We start from the raw sequence: 15,515 nt of genomic DNA, 5'->3' as shown, positions 1-15,515 counted from the left end.
GTTTTAAAACATTGACGTTTGATTAAGTTTAAATCAGAACATGTGCATTCTTTTCGCAGGTGGTACTGTTGATATCACAGTTCATGAGGTCCAGCCGAGTGGGTCCCTGAAGGAACTTTACAAAGCGAATGGAGGTAATTGGGGTGGAACATTTGTCGACAAAGCTTTCAGAAATCTCCTGGCTGATATAAGTAGGCAACGATGTTATGGACAACTTCCAGGCAACTCAAAAATGATGGATTTTTATCGAGAGAGATCTATTTCGAGAGTTTGAAGGCAGGAAGAGAAACTTTAAGAATGAGATGACGGGGAAAATAACATTTAGGGTTCCTCTTGCACTGGCTGATGAATTTAAACAAAAGAAGGGAAAGGAAATCAAAGATCACATAAAAACCAATCCGATGTATGAAAATAGTATCTCATGGGTTGGAGATAGGTTACGAATTGAAGCACATGCGGCAAAGGGTTTATTTGCAGACGCATGCAATAGTGTTGCCGAACACTTAAAGACCATTTTTACTGAAGATCAAGTCAAAGATGTTCCTACAATTCTTATGGTTGGTGGGTTTTCAGAGTCACCTATGCTACAAGATGTCATAAAGAGAACGATGCCAGACAAGACGATCATAATACCAGCAGATCCGGGCCTTGCAGTTCTCAAAGGGGCTGTCATTTTCGGCCATGATCCATCTGTCATACAGGAACGACGCTGTCGATACACTTATGGAGTCAAGATATGCCTTCCATTTAACGAACACATTCATCCAGAGTCGAAGAAATTTGTTGACGATGACGATAATATTCTCTGTTCTGACATATTTGATAGGCATGTTCAAATTGGGCAGCCTGTTGAATACGGGGAGAGTCAGGTTACACAATCGTATGTACCAACTTCGAAAAGTGCAAAGGCAATGGTATTTCCAGTTTATGCTTCCGATCAGCCTGAGCCGACTTTCGTAACAGATCAAAGTTGCACACATCTAGGTAATCTTACTTTTGAGCTAGGCGGGTCCGGCACTGCTAGAGCGGTGAATGTGCAAATGACGTTCAGCGGAACAGAGCTTAAAGTAGAGGCAGAGGAGAAGAGTACTGGAAAGAAGAAAAATGCAAAGTTTGATTTTCTTGGCTAATTCAAAGAAAGAGAACAGTTATGATTATTTGGATATAAATCGTGATATATTGAATATTTAACTGTTTGTTTATAAAGCGAACTGACAATTTTTTTTGTATATTACTAATTGGATTGTGAATGGCCTTTATTTTTACTAATTTAGTACTGTCTATTTTATGTTAATGCGAGTTTTTTTACATTAGATATGGTATGATTCCTAGTAACTTACTCACAAAATTTGAAAAGCTTACACCCACAATGCATACATTTAATAAAACCCTGGAGATAATAATTATAGTATGATTATATTAATAATAATAGATATGTTTATAAATATATTTATAAATATGTATAATATGTATTCTGTGATTCTAGAAAATTATAGAAATATAAGCATTTACCGTAAAAGCAAATTAGTATATTTCCAAGTATTAATGATGCAATCAATCAGTTTTCTCTGTTAACTTCTCATTCTTTTTGTAAGATAATTTATTATATAATATGTGTGTTAATTATTTTAACTTTTAGAAATTATATTGTTTGGTGAATTCGTCTGTTGTTATCTTTTTCTTAAAATTCCATTTCTACTCTCCATTTTTAGCTCGACTATACTAAGAATATGGAGAGCTGTCCTACTCGCCCCGGCGTCGGCGTCCGCGTTCAGATAAAAGTTTTGGTGCAGAAATAAATATTTTTCACTTTAACTTCATTTTCTTAAGGTATCAACTTCAAACTTCAAATATATGTTCGTTTTCATCAACCACATTTTATGTGACAAGGTTCATACTTCTAGCACTAATATTTTTAGATTTATCTCCCTTTGAACTTAAAAAATTTTCCTTAAAAAAATACTATTTTTTACTGTTACTACTTTATTTCTTAAGGGATCAACTTCAAACTTCAAATATATGTTTTTTATCATCAACCACATCTTATGTGACAAGGTTCATAACTCTAGCACCAATATTTTCAGATTTATCCCACCTTAAACATAGAATTTTCCTTCAAAAATATTATATTTTACTGTCACTTATTTATTTCTTAAGAAATTAACTTCATACTTCAAATATATGTTCCTTATCATCAAACACATCTTATTTGGCAAGGTTCATAACTCTAGCACCAATATCTTCAGATTTATCTCCCCATAAATTTAGATTTTTTTACTTGAAAAATGTTATTTTTTACTATAACTTCTTTAGTTTTAAAGGTATCTACCTCAAACTTTAAATACTTATTCCTTTTCGTCAATTACATCTTATGTCACAAGGTTCATAACTCTTAAAGCAATATTTTCAGTTTTTTTCTTTCTTTGAACTTAGGTTTTCTTTAAGAAATATTATAACTTTTTTACTTTTTAAGGTATCTACTTCAAACTTCAAATATATATCATTATCTTATCATTACACACATGTTGTGTGACAAGGTTCATAACTCTAGCTTGACTATTTCCAGATTTATCCCCCCTTCAACTTGGAATTTATGTTAACAAATGTTATTTTGTACTTTAACTTAATTCATAATTAATTGATTTTTCTTTCATAGTTGCGTCAAGTATTTAATTAGTCGAGCTTCGCTGTCTTCTGTGACAGCTCTTGTTTTATCGCCTTTACGTACGGACCGAGAGAGCCGATATATAGTGATCACTTCTCCGTCGTCTGTCTGTCCGTATGTCTGTCCGTCTGTCACAAAACTTGTCCAAACTACTCCTTAAAAACTACTGGTGCAATTTCATCCAACTTGACAGGAATGATCAGTAAAAAGTTTAATCCGGTGTAATAGTTTTGTCAGAATTATGGACCTTAAATAATATTTTATTTATACAGTTTGTCCGGACTACTTCTCTTATACCACTAAAGCAATTTCATAAACAATGAAACTTTATAGGATTGATCTGTAGCTCAAGTGCTTATATATATTACACTGGTTTTCCGGTTGAATGATTTTTGGCCGAGTAATGACCCTTGAATAAAAAGGTGTGTGTGTGCGTGTGCGCGCGCGTGTGTGCGTGCGTGCGTGTGTGTGTTGCCAGCTACACAGAATCTTGTCCGGACTTCTTAGAAACTACTGATGCAATTAATTGCATAAAAACCTTACAGGAATGATCAATACTATGTCATGTTGTGCATCTCATCAACATTTTCGATTTAATGATTTTGTCAGAGTGATTTGAGCCGCGTCACGACAAAACCAATATAATGGGTTTGCGACAAGAATGGACCCAGACCAGCCTGCGCATCCGCGCAGTCTGATCAGGATCCATGCTGTTCGCTTACCAACTCTATTACAAGTAGAGAAACTGATAGCGAACAGTATGGATCCTGATCAGACTGCGCGGATGCGCAGGCTGGTCTGGATCCATGCTGGTCGCAAACCCATTATGTTGGTTTTGTCGTGACACGGCTCATTTTAATTTTTAAAATTTGTCCAGATTACTCCACTTATTCCACTTATGCAATTCTTTGGGATTTCCACACCATATTGGGATTTACGCCCAGCATATTGTATCTCAGACTCAACAGAACGACATTTAACCAGGTATATCATTCAATCTTAGCATAAGATAGTCCAGGCGTTCCATACAATTCCATTGAAACTTTACAGGGTTGATCAATAGCAGCTATTAATTTTTTTTTTCAAGTACTTGCGGATTTTACACGGATTTTCCGGTTGAATGATTTTAAGTAGTATTATATCCCTTGAATAAAAAAACGTGATTTGCCCTGTTTATGATTTTTGTGTCTCTTTTCATATAAATAATACATGTTTATAATAATAATCCAAATTGCAAAAGTAAGTTATGTGAAAGACGCGTTAGAAAGAAGAAAAAAACCCAGCTTGTAGGCAAAGATAAATAGTGATTGAATTTGTTTAAAACTTCAGTAAGTATTCAATTCTTAAACTGAACATAATATGATTAATTTTCTGCTCACTCTTTCAAACTTGACTCTTCAGGGAAATTTAGATACAGATATTTCGGCAAAGTTTCCTTTAAAAAAATCTATATATTGACGAAACAATTATCTTTTGCATGATACTATGGCCTTAATTGTGTATAATAAGTAAGGTCTATCGGCCTAGAGAAACCGGGTCACACTAACACGGTGCCTATACCATGTGACATTTTATGATATGCATAGAGCAAAATAGCCAACCTCATTTGCAGGTAAATCTCAACACTGTCGAGAGGTCTGATGACCTCTTCAATCAAGAAAGAGCGTCAGAAGCGGGGAATTATGCCCAAAAGGATATAATTTTCCCAAATAATGACTTTTTTCAATACTTATTTGCCCGAAACGTTGATTTTGTATTAGATTTGCTGTCAAAAAGGTTTTAATTTACCCTGTGAAATAATTCCTTATCTGACCCTTGGCTTTTTATAAAACATACTATAACATACTAAACATCAATTCAATTGTTCACGATTTTCAAAAGAGTTTTCCTTAAATGTGTCCTTCAAGGGTCAATGGCCAAATGGCATAAAGAGTGTTACTTTTACAAAAAAGAATTGTATTAAAGTAATGTCCAATTTATATCCAATTTCATTTTTGGTCTCTGAACTGGGCTTAAGATGTTCTTTTAAGCAGAAAGACATCCCGATGCGCCCAAAAATCCCAAAACTCTTTAAAAAAGCTTAAAGCAATCGGCGCATTTTATTGCCAAAAAGGCTTGTAGTTTTTCATTTGTAGAACAAGTAATATGGCACAAAACTTTCATCAATAAGGTTTTTGAAAAACGATAGCAAGACTAACTATGTTTTTAATGTCTTTTTTCTTTATTTTGCCCCCCCCCATCCCTAATCCCTATCCCCGGTGCCTTTTTTTTTGGACGTTTTTACAACCTTTTTATTTGTTTCTTGTTTTCCCTTGTGGGTTTACTATTTTTCTTTTTATGTATCATTTAGTGTTAGCCGCCTGTCTCCCTTTCCCTTTTCTGTTTTTTTTTTTCCTACGGGCTCCTTCCCACTGGTTTTGTTTGGGTGTGGGTTTGTGTTCATTGAACCCCATCTTTCCTTGTTGATTTTTTTAAATCAATTATTTAAATAGGTTATAGCAATGCAATTTGGGCATAGTCCCCGTGTCCAAAAAATCAATGTGCTTTGTTTCACGTGTTTAAATTGTTTTTTTCCGAGAAATTATACCCACTGCCAGTAAAATTAAAAAATTTTTTTTACCTTTTTTTGTTGGGGAAATTTCTTTTCCTGCAAAAATTGGTGATAGCAGACAGGGGATATTCTATTGATTGAATAGTTTAAAAAAAAAACAGCACTTTTTAGATGAAAAAGTTATTTTTGGAAAATCGTTAAATTAAAAATTGAAAAACATTTCTTAATTCCTTTTTGTTTTTTTGAAAAAACACATTAAAAATTATTATTTATGCAAGCAAATTTGTCTTCCTTGCGCTTTGAAATCATGAAATTTGTTACTACATGTATATAGTGACACTTATTATTTTCATATTCTTTTCACTAAATATAATACATGTTTTTCACTTAAAGATCCCGTAACACAAAACTTTATGGTTTTATATTATATATACGATGCTCAAATTAAGATTTATCAAAATTGTAAGTTCCAAAAAGGAGTATTTATAAAGATATTACCGAATTTAACATTTCATGTAAATAAAGGGAGGTAATTAGATTTTTTTTCTATAAAGTTTAGTCAAATTTTGCAATGAGAAATATTTTACATATTTTACAAATTCTTCGATGTTTGACAATGGTTTTATAAGCATGATTATATAAATATAAAATTTCACTTAAGTGGGGTAACAACCTCATTTACAACATACAGATGTATGTATATACACTACACTCGCGTACATTATGTTTTTCATAGTTACGTACATGTATATGAATATCCTTTCGCTAACATACATCTTGTTGTTTGCTGCTGCATATGCTTTCACCGATTATCTTTATTAACTAGTTGTGATTTTGCCGAAACCGCATATATACGTACATGTCAAGGAAAAATGCAAACAATTCATGGTAAAGAGGCAATTCTGACTTCTCAACAGTTTGATTAATTCTCTTTAATTGTTATTTCCGTTGAACCATGGAATGCATATCACCTCAGATTAAAGAAACAGACTGTATCCCATCATGTATTCGTCATGATAAGTGACTGATATTTCACGTTGGTCAATCTTCTTTTGATTTCATTATGATTTTGTTTAAAGCACAACGCAACACTGTCTAGATTTACCTTTATATTAGACGTAATCATACATGCATCAGATATATATGTAATACCAAAACATCCAATTAAAGGTTCGTTACACTGTTTTATAATTCAAAGAAAATAGATTTGCATACGTTTTTTTTATTAAAATACAATGTAGATTTACATGTACCATTAAAAGAACTCAATTTAATCAGGTAGAAGTCAACACGTTGTTGTAAGCAAGTGTGAGAATTATATCATGAATCACCTAGGATAAAGCACAACACACATAGTTTCAGTTAATACAATGACATTTCTGGCAATTGCTATAATTATATATGTCGATACAGAAAATTTGCATCGCCGTATAATGTCAAATTAGCCAAGAAAATCAAACTTTGCATTTTTCTTCTTTCCTGTACTCTCTTCCTCTGCCTCTACTTTAAGCTCCGTTCCGCTGAACGTCATTTGCACCCTCACCGCTCTAGCAGTGCCGGACCCGCCTAGCTCAAAAGTAAGATTACCTAGATGTGTGCAACATGAATCCGTGACGAAAGTCGGTTCTGCCTCGTCAGAAGCATAAACTTGAAATACCATTGCCTTTGCGCTTTTTTCGAAGTTGGTACATACGATTGATTAACCTGAACTCTCCCCGTATTCAACAGGCTGCCCATTTTTGGACATGCCTATCAAATATGTCAGAACAGAGAATATCACCGTCATCGTCAACAAATTTCTTCGACTCTGGGTGGATACGTTCATTAAATCGATGAGAAGATCTGACTCCGTAAGTGTATCGACAGCGTCGTTCCTGTATGACAGATGGATCATGGCCGAAAATGACAGCCCCTTTGAGAACTGCAAGGGCCGGATCTGCTGGTATTATGATCTTCTTGTCTGGCATCGTTCTCTTTATGACATCTTGTAGCATAGGTGACTCTGAAAACCCACCAACCATTAGAATTGTAGGAACATCTTTGACTTGACCTTCCGTAAAAAGGGTCTTTAAGTGTTTGGCAACACTCTCACAGGCATCTGCAAATAAACCCTTTGCAACATGTGCTTCCATCCGTAGCTTGTCTCCAATCCAGTTAATGCTTTTTTCATACTTTGGTTTGGTTTTGATATGATCTTTAATATCCATTCCCTTCTTTTGTTTGAATCCTTCATTCAGTGCAATAGGAACTTTGAATGTTATTTTCTCTGTCATCTCATTCTTAAAATTCCTCTTCTTTACCTCAAACTCTCGAAATAGATCGATATAATCCATCATTTGAGTTGCTTGGAAGTCGTCCATAACATCGTTGCCTACTATATCAGCCAGGAGGTTTCTGAAAGCTATGTCGATATAGGTACCACCCCAGTTTCCTCCATTCGCTTTGTAAAGTTCTTTCAGTGATCCACTCGGCTGGACCTCGTGAACTGTAATATCTACAGTGCCGCCTGCAAAAATGAACAAAAATGTTCTGGGAACTTTTTTATATGTTTATGTTTATTTTTTGTTTATACGTGTTTATGTTCCCTACATATCTTACTTAATTTATATTTATAGCTCTAAACATTTGAAAATGCCAAGTTATTACTCATGTAAACATTTTTTTAACTTGTGTTCACAGTTACTAATTTTGGTTCTTTTGCGGGTGAAATTAGTAAATATCGTGGACAAGAAAATGAACAAGACATTCACATCAACAGTTCGTACTAATGATTCTTTACATAAAACTTACCACCAGCATCAAATACCAAGTATTTCGAACCAGGGGCAAAAGGTACAAAATTACAAGAACCCCCACCAATAGCGTTCATCGGCAAATGTCGACAACACAGACTTGCTGCCTCTGGTTCTAAAGCAATCAACAAGTTCTCATCTGAAATGCCGGCCTGTTTATAAGAAAAAAAAACATATTCTTATCATTTCTTAAACAAAAAGAGATCGTAATAAAAACCGACAACTTTTGCATATGAAGTTAGTTCGAAAGTTTCGATCGTCTTGAATGTCAGATGCACGTATCATGATTTAACAGCATATCTTTGTACCAACTATTCATTGATATAAACGACAGTTTAAATGACAGAGAAGAAATGCGTATGTGTAATGACACTGTATATGTGTGGATAACTAGTTTAATGTGTATTTTTAGACCTTCCATATTTTGCTCAACATTTTACAAATTTATTTAGTATCTGATAAATATTTCACCTTTGCTGCAGCTTCCCTCATAAACTGTTTCGAGGTATCATTCCAAATAGCAGGAACAGTAAGCACCCAGCGGATATCACTGTCGCATGTATCGGGTAACTGTTGTAAGCATTTCTGTGTGAGATGATTCTTCAGATATTTAATACAATCTGAGAATACATCCATTGCCGACATTCTTCTTCCCATTTCATCTTCCAACATAAACTTTCTTCTCAGATGCTACAAGAAAACCAACACAATTTACTTTATTCTGAATATAGTACATCGATGTAAACTATTAGATATGGTAATCTAAATAATATAACGGTCTATTTCAAGCCGAGCGAACGTCAGCATTGTCGAAGTATATTAAGTTATGGATACATTTCATTTTCTTTATTTATGGAATCATTACATTTGATGATCAAAATTTAAATGTAAAGTTTTAAGAATCAAGTTTTTGCTGACCCGATCCAATATAACACAAATACATAATTCATACATCCTCATTGTTATCATCAAAAATGTAGATTATATATTTGATTAAAAACGTCATCCATTAACATTACATATGATAAAATCTTATCCATTCGAAATTTTATTGTAAGAAGATAAAGGTAAATGGAGCATTGAAGTGGTAAACACTATAAGTCTTGCAGGTATAATCGAGTCCAATAGAATCAGTATTCCGTTAAGCAATGTATAATTACTTTCTTTATTTTAACATTTTACCAAAACTTAGTTTCTTTGAGTACAATATAGATTTGATTTGGCTTTCACGGACTCAGACAATGAAAACGAGACTATAAATAGTACAATATGTTTTAAAGATCCTATATGTTTTGTGATTGATATTGTGTTTACTGTGTGTTTACCACACTTGCAAAATATTATATATGTATATAATTATGAAAAAAAAAACAAAAAAAAAAACAATTATTAAACATCGAAAAATATATAAAATGTGTACTGCAAGTATTTGTGCACATTATATTTAATCAATAAATCACATGCATTCATGTCTTATTGGAAAATTTGACTTAGAAGTTAGAGAAAATAAATTTCTAATTACCTCCCTTTATTTACATGAAATGTTATATTGGGTAATATCTTTATAAATAATGCTTATTGGAACTTACAATATTGACAAATCTTAATTTGAGCATCATATTTATGAAATAAAACCATGAAAAAAATTGTGTTACAATATTCCGGATATGAAAACGAGGCTAAATTGATATAAGATAAGGTCCAAAAATGATTTTTCATCGGGAATTCACATAGTGTAGACGCTGATAAAATGGATATAAATATAATGAACGTAACAACGTTTTGCTTCTGCTATGTTTGTTTTGCAGGAGATTACCTACCAATTTATCAAAGAGTTTCATCTTGAATCTTCGAAAGAAGAAGTAGTCGCCATGTTTGTTGTCAAGGGCAAGGTCAGAGTAAGCATCTTCAGCCTCGAAACCAAAAGAATGGAATTTCTTGTTCTGGTCAAAGAGAACACATGTGGATGTCTTCAATGACATTAGATTCCCGGCACCCCATGTGTTTGCACATACCTAAATGAGAAACACATACTTATTTTTTATATCAAAAGTATAAATAGAACTAGTTCACATTGATATTGTATTTTGAAATGAATAGTAATAAAATCAGTTTGCGAAAAGTATACATATGTTGCTTATCATGTATATATATATATATATATATATATATATATATATATATATATATATATATATATATATATATATATATATATATATATATATATATATATATATATATATATATATCAATATTGTCGGCTATTTGTTCAAACAAAATATTCTTTGCCAGAAAAGGGTAACATTTATGTCTTCATGTGACTGTTAAAAATGTGTGAGGAAAAAATCATTTTAACTTCAAGTAGAGAATTAAACGGTTAAAGTTTTAACGGTTAATGATACCTTAAGCGGATCTTTACTGTGATCAGTCCTAGTGGAAAAAGCCCAACCTGAATATGCCGTGCCAAAATCAATGGCAGCCACTAGCAAATAGTCCTGGTTTTGGTCACTCATTGTCTTTCAGAAAGTCTAAAAAGACAAAATTTGGATTTTTTACATAGATCAATGAAGCACTGAAATAGGATAGTAAAGAAATTTAAACTTTAAAATTAATAAAACTTCTATAGTGGGGCTTGTTGTTGATGTTTGTTTTGTTTTTGTTTTTGCATGAATTCATAGGTCATGCTTTATCTGTGTAAAAGATTCTTGAAATCTTAAATACTCATTATACCCGGGAAATGCTTTCTTTTTTTTATTCCAAAAAAAAGCTTTTCTTTTTGACGTCCTTTCATAGTTTCCAAGAGTTACTCACTGTTCAATCACCTGAATTATATTGTGCGTCTGTTGCTTTCTGCACTACTGTCTTCGGGTAACAAGCACAATTGTCTTCGGGTAACAAGCACTACTGTCTTCGGGTAACAAGCACTACTGTTCTTCGGGTAACAAGCACTAACTGTCTTCGGATAACAAGCACCACTGTCTTCGGGTAACAAGCACTACTGTCTTCGGGTAACACGCACTACTGTCTTCGGGTAACAAGCACTACTGTCTTCGAGTAACAAGCACTACTGTCTTCGGATAACAAGCACTACTGTCTTCGGGTAACAAGCACTACTGTCTTCGGGTAACAAGCACTACTGTCTTCGGATAACAAGCACTACTGTCTTCGGGTAACAAGCACTGCTGTCTTCGGGTATCAAGCATCTTACATGCTCTTAAACCATTATTTTAACATTTTCAAAACTCATGTTTGCCCTTTCTAAATAAGAAAAAAAGTTATTCGGTTCAAAAGAATATTGTGCTTTAATAAACACCGAAACAATCATGTTTGATGAGTATAGTATACATTTAATATTTACAAACATGTATATTCGTATACTGGAAATAAGTCCTTAATACCTTAGTTACATCTTAGATAATGAACATTAATCCCTGTGTGTTCTTGATTGATTTTGTTTTTATTGATATGTTGATTGTTTACAGAATTTCGCTGCTAACTTTACTTTATTGTAGGAATATGCACTTAATACAGTCCGTATCGATTCTGTTTTGATTTTTTCCCATGAAAACGAAACTAGCCTTATTAAATTTACAATTCAAACAGTTAAAAATAACATAAAATGTCATGACGTCAAACCTCCACAAACTGATTGCCTGTTAGATTAATATTGTTTTGCGAAAAGAAGAAAGAAAAAACATATTGAAAATATACCTCTTGTACCCTGTTCACCGAAACTAGGAATGTTTATTTCTATTATACCTTCCTTGTTTTACTTCGATTCGTGGTATTCATCGGTTAAACAACTTCCGCCATTTGTTATCAGATACGAATAATACAATTCTACGTAGTTAAAGATACGAATGATCAAATTCTACGTAGTTAAAGATATGAATGATCAAATTCTATGTAGTTAAAAGAAAAGTGTTGGTACTCTTTGTATTGCATTTCCTTTTATCAGAAACCATAGAGTCCATGTGATTATTAGCCTTGTGAATTCCTCAAATGGACTTGATTCGCTTCTGTTTTTGGAACAGTCCATAATCATGTTTGGAGATATCATGAGAAAATAAAGTTAATCAGCCAACAATATAGAGTCTGGACAGACTGAACGGGTATGAAGGTTTACCGGGCCCTATACTAGTGGCAAAGGCTAATCATTTCCGGTTCCAGCAGGTTAATTTTCTTGAGACAAGTTAACAACTTTATAAATGATATTTGAATATAAACGTATTTATTTCTCACAAAACAATGTATATCATTCAGATGAGGCGTATTTTGAAAGTAAACAACTTGCGTTATTCTAATACGTGTGTGGATTTCGAAAGTGAACCTTCCGACCTTGCAATATAATACAACCAGATTGTTTCTTTTTTAAAAAATCATTTATAAATTATGCTATGGTGCAGTCCCGTATCTACCATATTTATTATTTTGATACACCTTTGTCTGAATATCGACACAAAACGCTGAACGCTCAACGCTGTCACATTTTGAATGTTTAAACGATACATGTATATACGAACATACCTTGATATTAAACGAGTATTGCAAAAAAAGAGATAAGTTATCAAACATTTGATTAGACACGAAATATGTACATAACCGTTTCAAGTAAACTTTTTCTTTAATTAAAAGGAAGATGAGATAACCCACAAAATAAATAATGAAAAATCAAAATGACAAACAGAATTATTAATCCGTGTGATTTGCTAAATAATGTAACAATGAGTTTAAAGTATAATCTATATATCACTTATCTTTAAGAAGAGCAGTTGCCTAGTGGTTAAGGTGTCTGCCTCTCAACCCGTGAATCATTAGTTCGAGCCCAATCGGGTCACGACCATGTTTCTTCATATAACACCAGTATTGGTTGGTTCCCGGAAGCGGACTCGAAAGTTGTAAGAACTTGTTTCGCAACCGAGCTGAAATAAATGTGTTTAACCAAACCAATTTATCAACAAAGTAATTTGCTTTACAATGACTGCTCATCGAAAATCAAAAAAGAAAGGTTAATGAAATTTTATAATGTTCCGCAAATTATTCATATCATCTTGACATGTATGTGTTATTCAAATTCATAGGGATATTTTTTCGTGAATTTATTCTTTACAATCAAAAACTGTCTAAGAATAATATTTGATATGTTAAGTCATACATTAACTTATAATCTGTCCTAGACATGCAATAAAACTAGATTATATCTATATAATCAGTTTAATCTAAATGACTTCAACGTCTTAATGATTTTCAGAAACGGAAGTAAAATTAAAACCAAGCGTTAGTAAAATAAAGGTAGACAGAACTTCCCCGTTACATTTGTATATCAATTACCGAATGCTAGTATTAAGAAGAAATACTTACCTGGTATATAAGTAAAGTAATTCAATAGGCATACCAGTGCGGCGTAAAATATACAATATCGTATTACTCTGTTATTTACTTACTTCTTTACGTTTGAGTCATTTGATAACGAATGATTAAAGCAACTCTGTTAAATGATACTTTATTATTTGAGACCGTTTTTATGCCCTCATCTGTCCTATTAGCAATTAGAAAGGACATTGATGAGCTCAAATACATTATAACAATCATTATAGTGAAGCTCTATATCAGAGGCTTATAATGATACTTTATTCAAATTTATTATTCTTTATTTACATTCGTTATATTTTTTTGACCACGTTTTATGGTTTGTTTTTGTGTTTGTAAAAAGTAAAACCAAAAAGCCTGCTCTCTTTATTTCTTGAAAAGCCAACCATATACAGGTCATAGAAAAAACAAAATAAATGCAGACTTTCTGAGTCATAATAATATAATATAATGTGCACACTACGAGAGACAGGAAGACTTTCTGAGTCATAATAATATAATATAATGTGCACACTATGAGGGACAGGACGTAAAATGGTTTTGAACACTTGGTTCAAGCGAGCGAAATGGTTGCAAACTTAACAAAATGGCTACTAAGCCATGAATAATCATAACGCCCGTCTGTATTTTTTTAATGAAAGCGGGTTTTGCCAAGTTTGCAAACAATCGCTCGCTTGAAACAAGTGTGCAACCACTCCACGTCCTGTCATTTGCATTAATTGTGACGAAATATCTCATTAACAGAGATATTAACTTGAGGTGTCTATAATAAAAGCTTTGTAATACAATTAATAATTATGTTGATAACACATAACAACAAACCACGAATACATGGATGATGTTGGCAAGTGTTAGATACATGGCCTCTTGTTACATATAATTCTATAGTAGATAGTAAAAAAGTTCTAAAACAACATATTAGTATTCATCATAAAAATGTTCATGCTAAATCTCATAGAACTTTATTAACATTTTTCTTCCAATCATTTTTTCATAAGAATACTCAACTGATTCATTTTTATAGTTTTATCAATATTTGAAATACATGGAAAACGTGCACATTGTAAGCAAATTCACTTTAAAACATTTTAATGGCCTGTATGCAGGATTTTCTGCCAGTGCAGCTGTAACTTATTTTGTAAGTTGACTTTTAAAATGTTTACTAAGTAAAACAATACAGAATTCCATGGTGATTTATTTCCCAAAATATTACATGAATTATCAAGAGGACAATAAAAGCATACATTTATCAAACATACATACATCTTAACATTGTATACATGAATCCTGACATATGAAGCGTATCCAGTTTCCATAACGTAGCATTGATATATAAAATTAAAACAAGTACATGTTGTATTTTCACTCAACTAAGAAAATCAAATGTTGCTGTGCTTTCCTTGCCAGTGGCTTTCTCTACGGCTTTCACGTGAAGCTCTGTATCACTGAAAGACAACTGAACTGTAACCGATCGCTCAAGTCCAGAACCATGTAAATCAACAGACAACGAACCAACAAGAGTACAGTTGGGATCAGTTGTAAAGACGGGATTCTCATCTTTCGATGCGTATACAGAAAATGTAATTTTTGTCTGGTTAATTTTTGTAGGATTATATGACCGAGTGACTTGATCTTCTCCACAAGTAACTGCTTGTCCAATTTCAACATGCTTATCAAACTTGTCCGCACAGAATACCTTGCCAGCATCATTTGTGAACTTCTTCGATTCTGGATCAACGCCTTCCTTGAAAGGATACGATGCCTGAACGCCATAAGTAAATCTGCAGCGTCTTTCGCCGATGATGTCCGGGTTGTGACCATAAATAACAGCTCCCTTCAGAACTACAAGTCCAGCGTCTGCAGGAATGATGATTTTCTTATCAGGCATAGTGTCACGTAGTACCTTTTGTAGCATAGGAGACTCTGAAAAACCACCAACCATAAGAATAGTAGGAACATCTTTAACTTGTCCCTGGCTGAAAAGTTCTCTAAGATGTTTGGCGACGCTTTCGCATGTCTCTTTGAAAAGACCCTTTGCGACGTCCGCTTCCATGCGCAGTTTGTCCCCGATCCATATTATCTTTTTATCATACTGGGGCTTTGTGTTGATGTGATCCTTGATGGCCTTGCCTTT

The 15,515-nt window shown here is 33.2% G+C and overlaps 3 protein-coding genes across 5 annotated transcripts; 1 reads left to right on the top strand and 2 right to left on the bottom strand.

Annotated features, from left to right (window-relative positions):
• Positions 1-260: 260 nt before the first annotated feature.
• Positions 261-1,647, top strand: LOC132733955 (heat shock 70 kDa protein 12A-like). The gene has a single exon (XM_060720651.1). The coding sequence runs from the start codon at positions 303-305 to the stop codon at positions 1,128-1,130; it is 828 nt and encodes a 275-aa protein (XP_060576634.1). The 5' UTR covers positions 261-302; the 3' UTR covers positions 1,131-1,647.
• Positions 1,648-6,310: 4,663 nt separating this feature from the next.
• LOC132733953 (heat shock 70 kDa protein 12A-like) lies at positions 6,311-11,858 on the bottom strand. 3 transcript variants are annotated; one of them, XM_060720646.1, is made up of 7 exons: positions 11,723-11,858; positions 10,823-11,269; positions 10,414-10,539; positions 9,829-10,023; positions 8,480-8,698; positions 8,007-8,160; positions 6,311-7,722 (listed from the first exon to the last, which is right to left on the bottom strand). In XM_060720646.1, exons 3-7 carry the CDS (start codon positions 10,522-10,524, stop codon positions 6,938-6,940), a joined length of 1,464 nt encoding a protein of 487 aa, XP_060576629.1. In that variant the 5' UTR covers positions 10,525-10,539; positions 10,823-11,269; positions 11,723-11,858; the 3' UTR covers positions 6,311-6,937. The 3 variants fall into 3 exon arrangements, with proteins under 3 accessions (XP_060576629.1, XP_060576631.1, XP_060576632.1); XM_060720648.1 differs by having other exon boundaries at positions 10,834-11,269; XM_060720649.1 differs by lacking the exon at positions 10,823-11,269 and having other exon boundaries at positions 11,723-11,841.
• Positions 11,859-14,558: 2,700 nt separating this feature from the next.
• Positions 14,559-15,491, bottom strand: LOC132733954 (heat shock 70 kDa protein 12A-like; the record flags this gene model as incomplete). The annotated part of the gene is given in 1 exon segment (XM_060720650.1): positions 14,559-15,491. A coding segment is annotated over 1 exon segment (744 nt), but the record flags the coding sequence as incomplete, so codon positions are not given.
• Positions 15,492-15,515: the final 24 nt, after the last annotated feature.

Source organism: Ruditapes philippinarum, unplaced genomic scaffold (assembly GCF_026571515.1).
Source record: "Ruditapes philippinarum isolate M1 unplaced genomic scaffold, ASM2657151v2 ctg11124_1_1_1_1, whole genome shotgun sequence".
Taxonomy (NCBI): Eukaryota; Metazoa; Mollusca; class Bivalvia; order Venerida; family Veneridae; genus Ruditapes; species Ruditapes philippinarum.
Note: the sequence above shows the minus strand (reverse complement) of the source record. Positions and strands in the feature narration are given on the sequence as shown.

What these genes read in the sequence shown, in the direction of transcription:
- LOC132733955 (XM_060720651.1), top strand. Translation starts at nt 303, where the DNA reads ATGACGGGGAAAATAACATTTAGGGTTCCTCTTGCACTGGCTGATGAA.
- LOC132733953 (XM_060720646.1), bottom strand. Translation starts at nt 10,524, where the DNA reads ATGAGTGACCAAAACCAGGACTATTTGCTAGTGGCTGCCATTGATTTT. An exon ending in TGAAACTCTTTGATAAATTG is followed by an intron (nt 8,699 to 9,828) that starts GTAGGTAATCTC and finishes GTTTTCTTGTAG; the next exon opens with CATCTGAGAAGAAAGTTTAT. An exon ending in CTTGGTATTTGATGCTGGTG is followed by an intron (nt 7,723 to 8,006) that starts GTAAGTTTTATG and finishes TCATTTTTGCAG; the next exon opens with GCGGCACTGTAGATATTACA.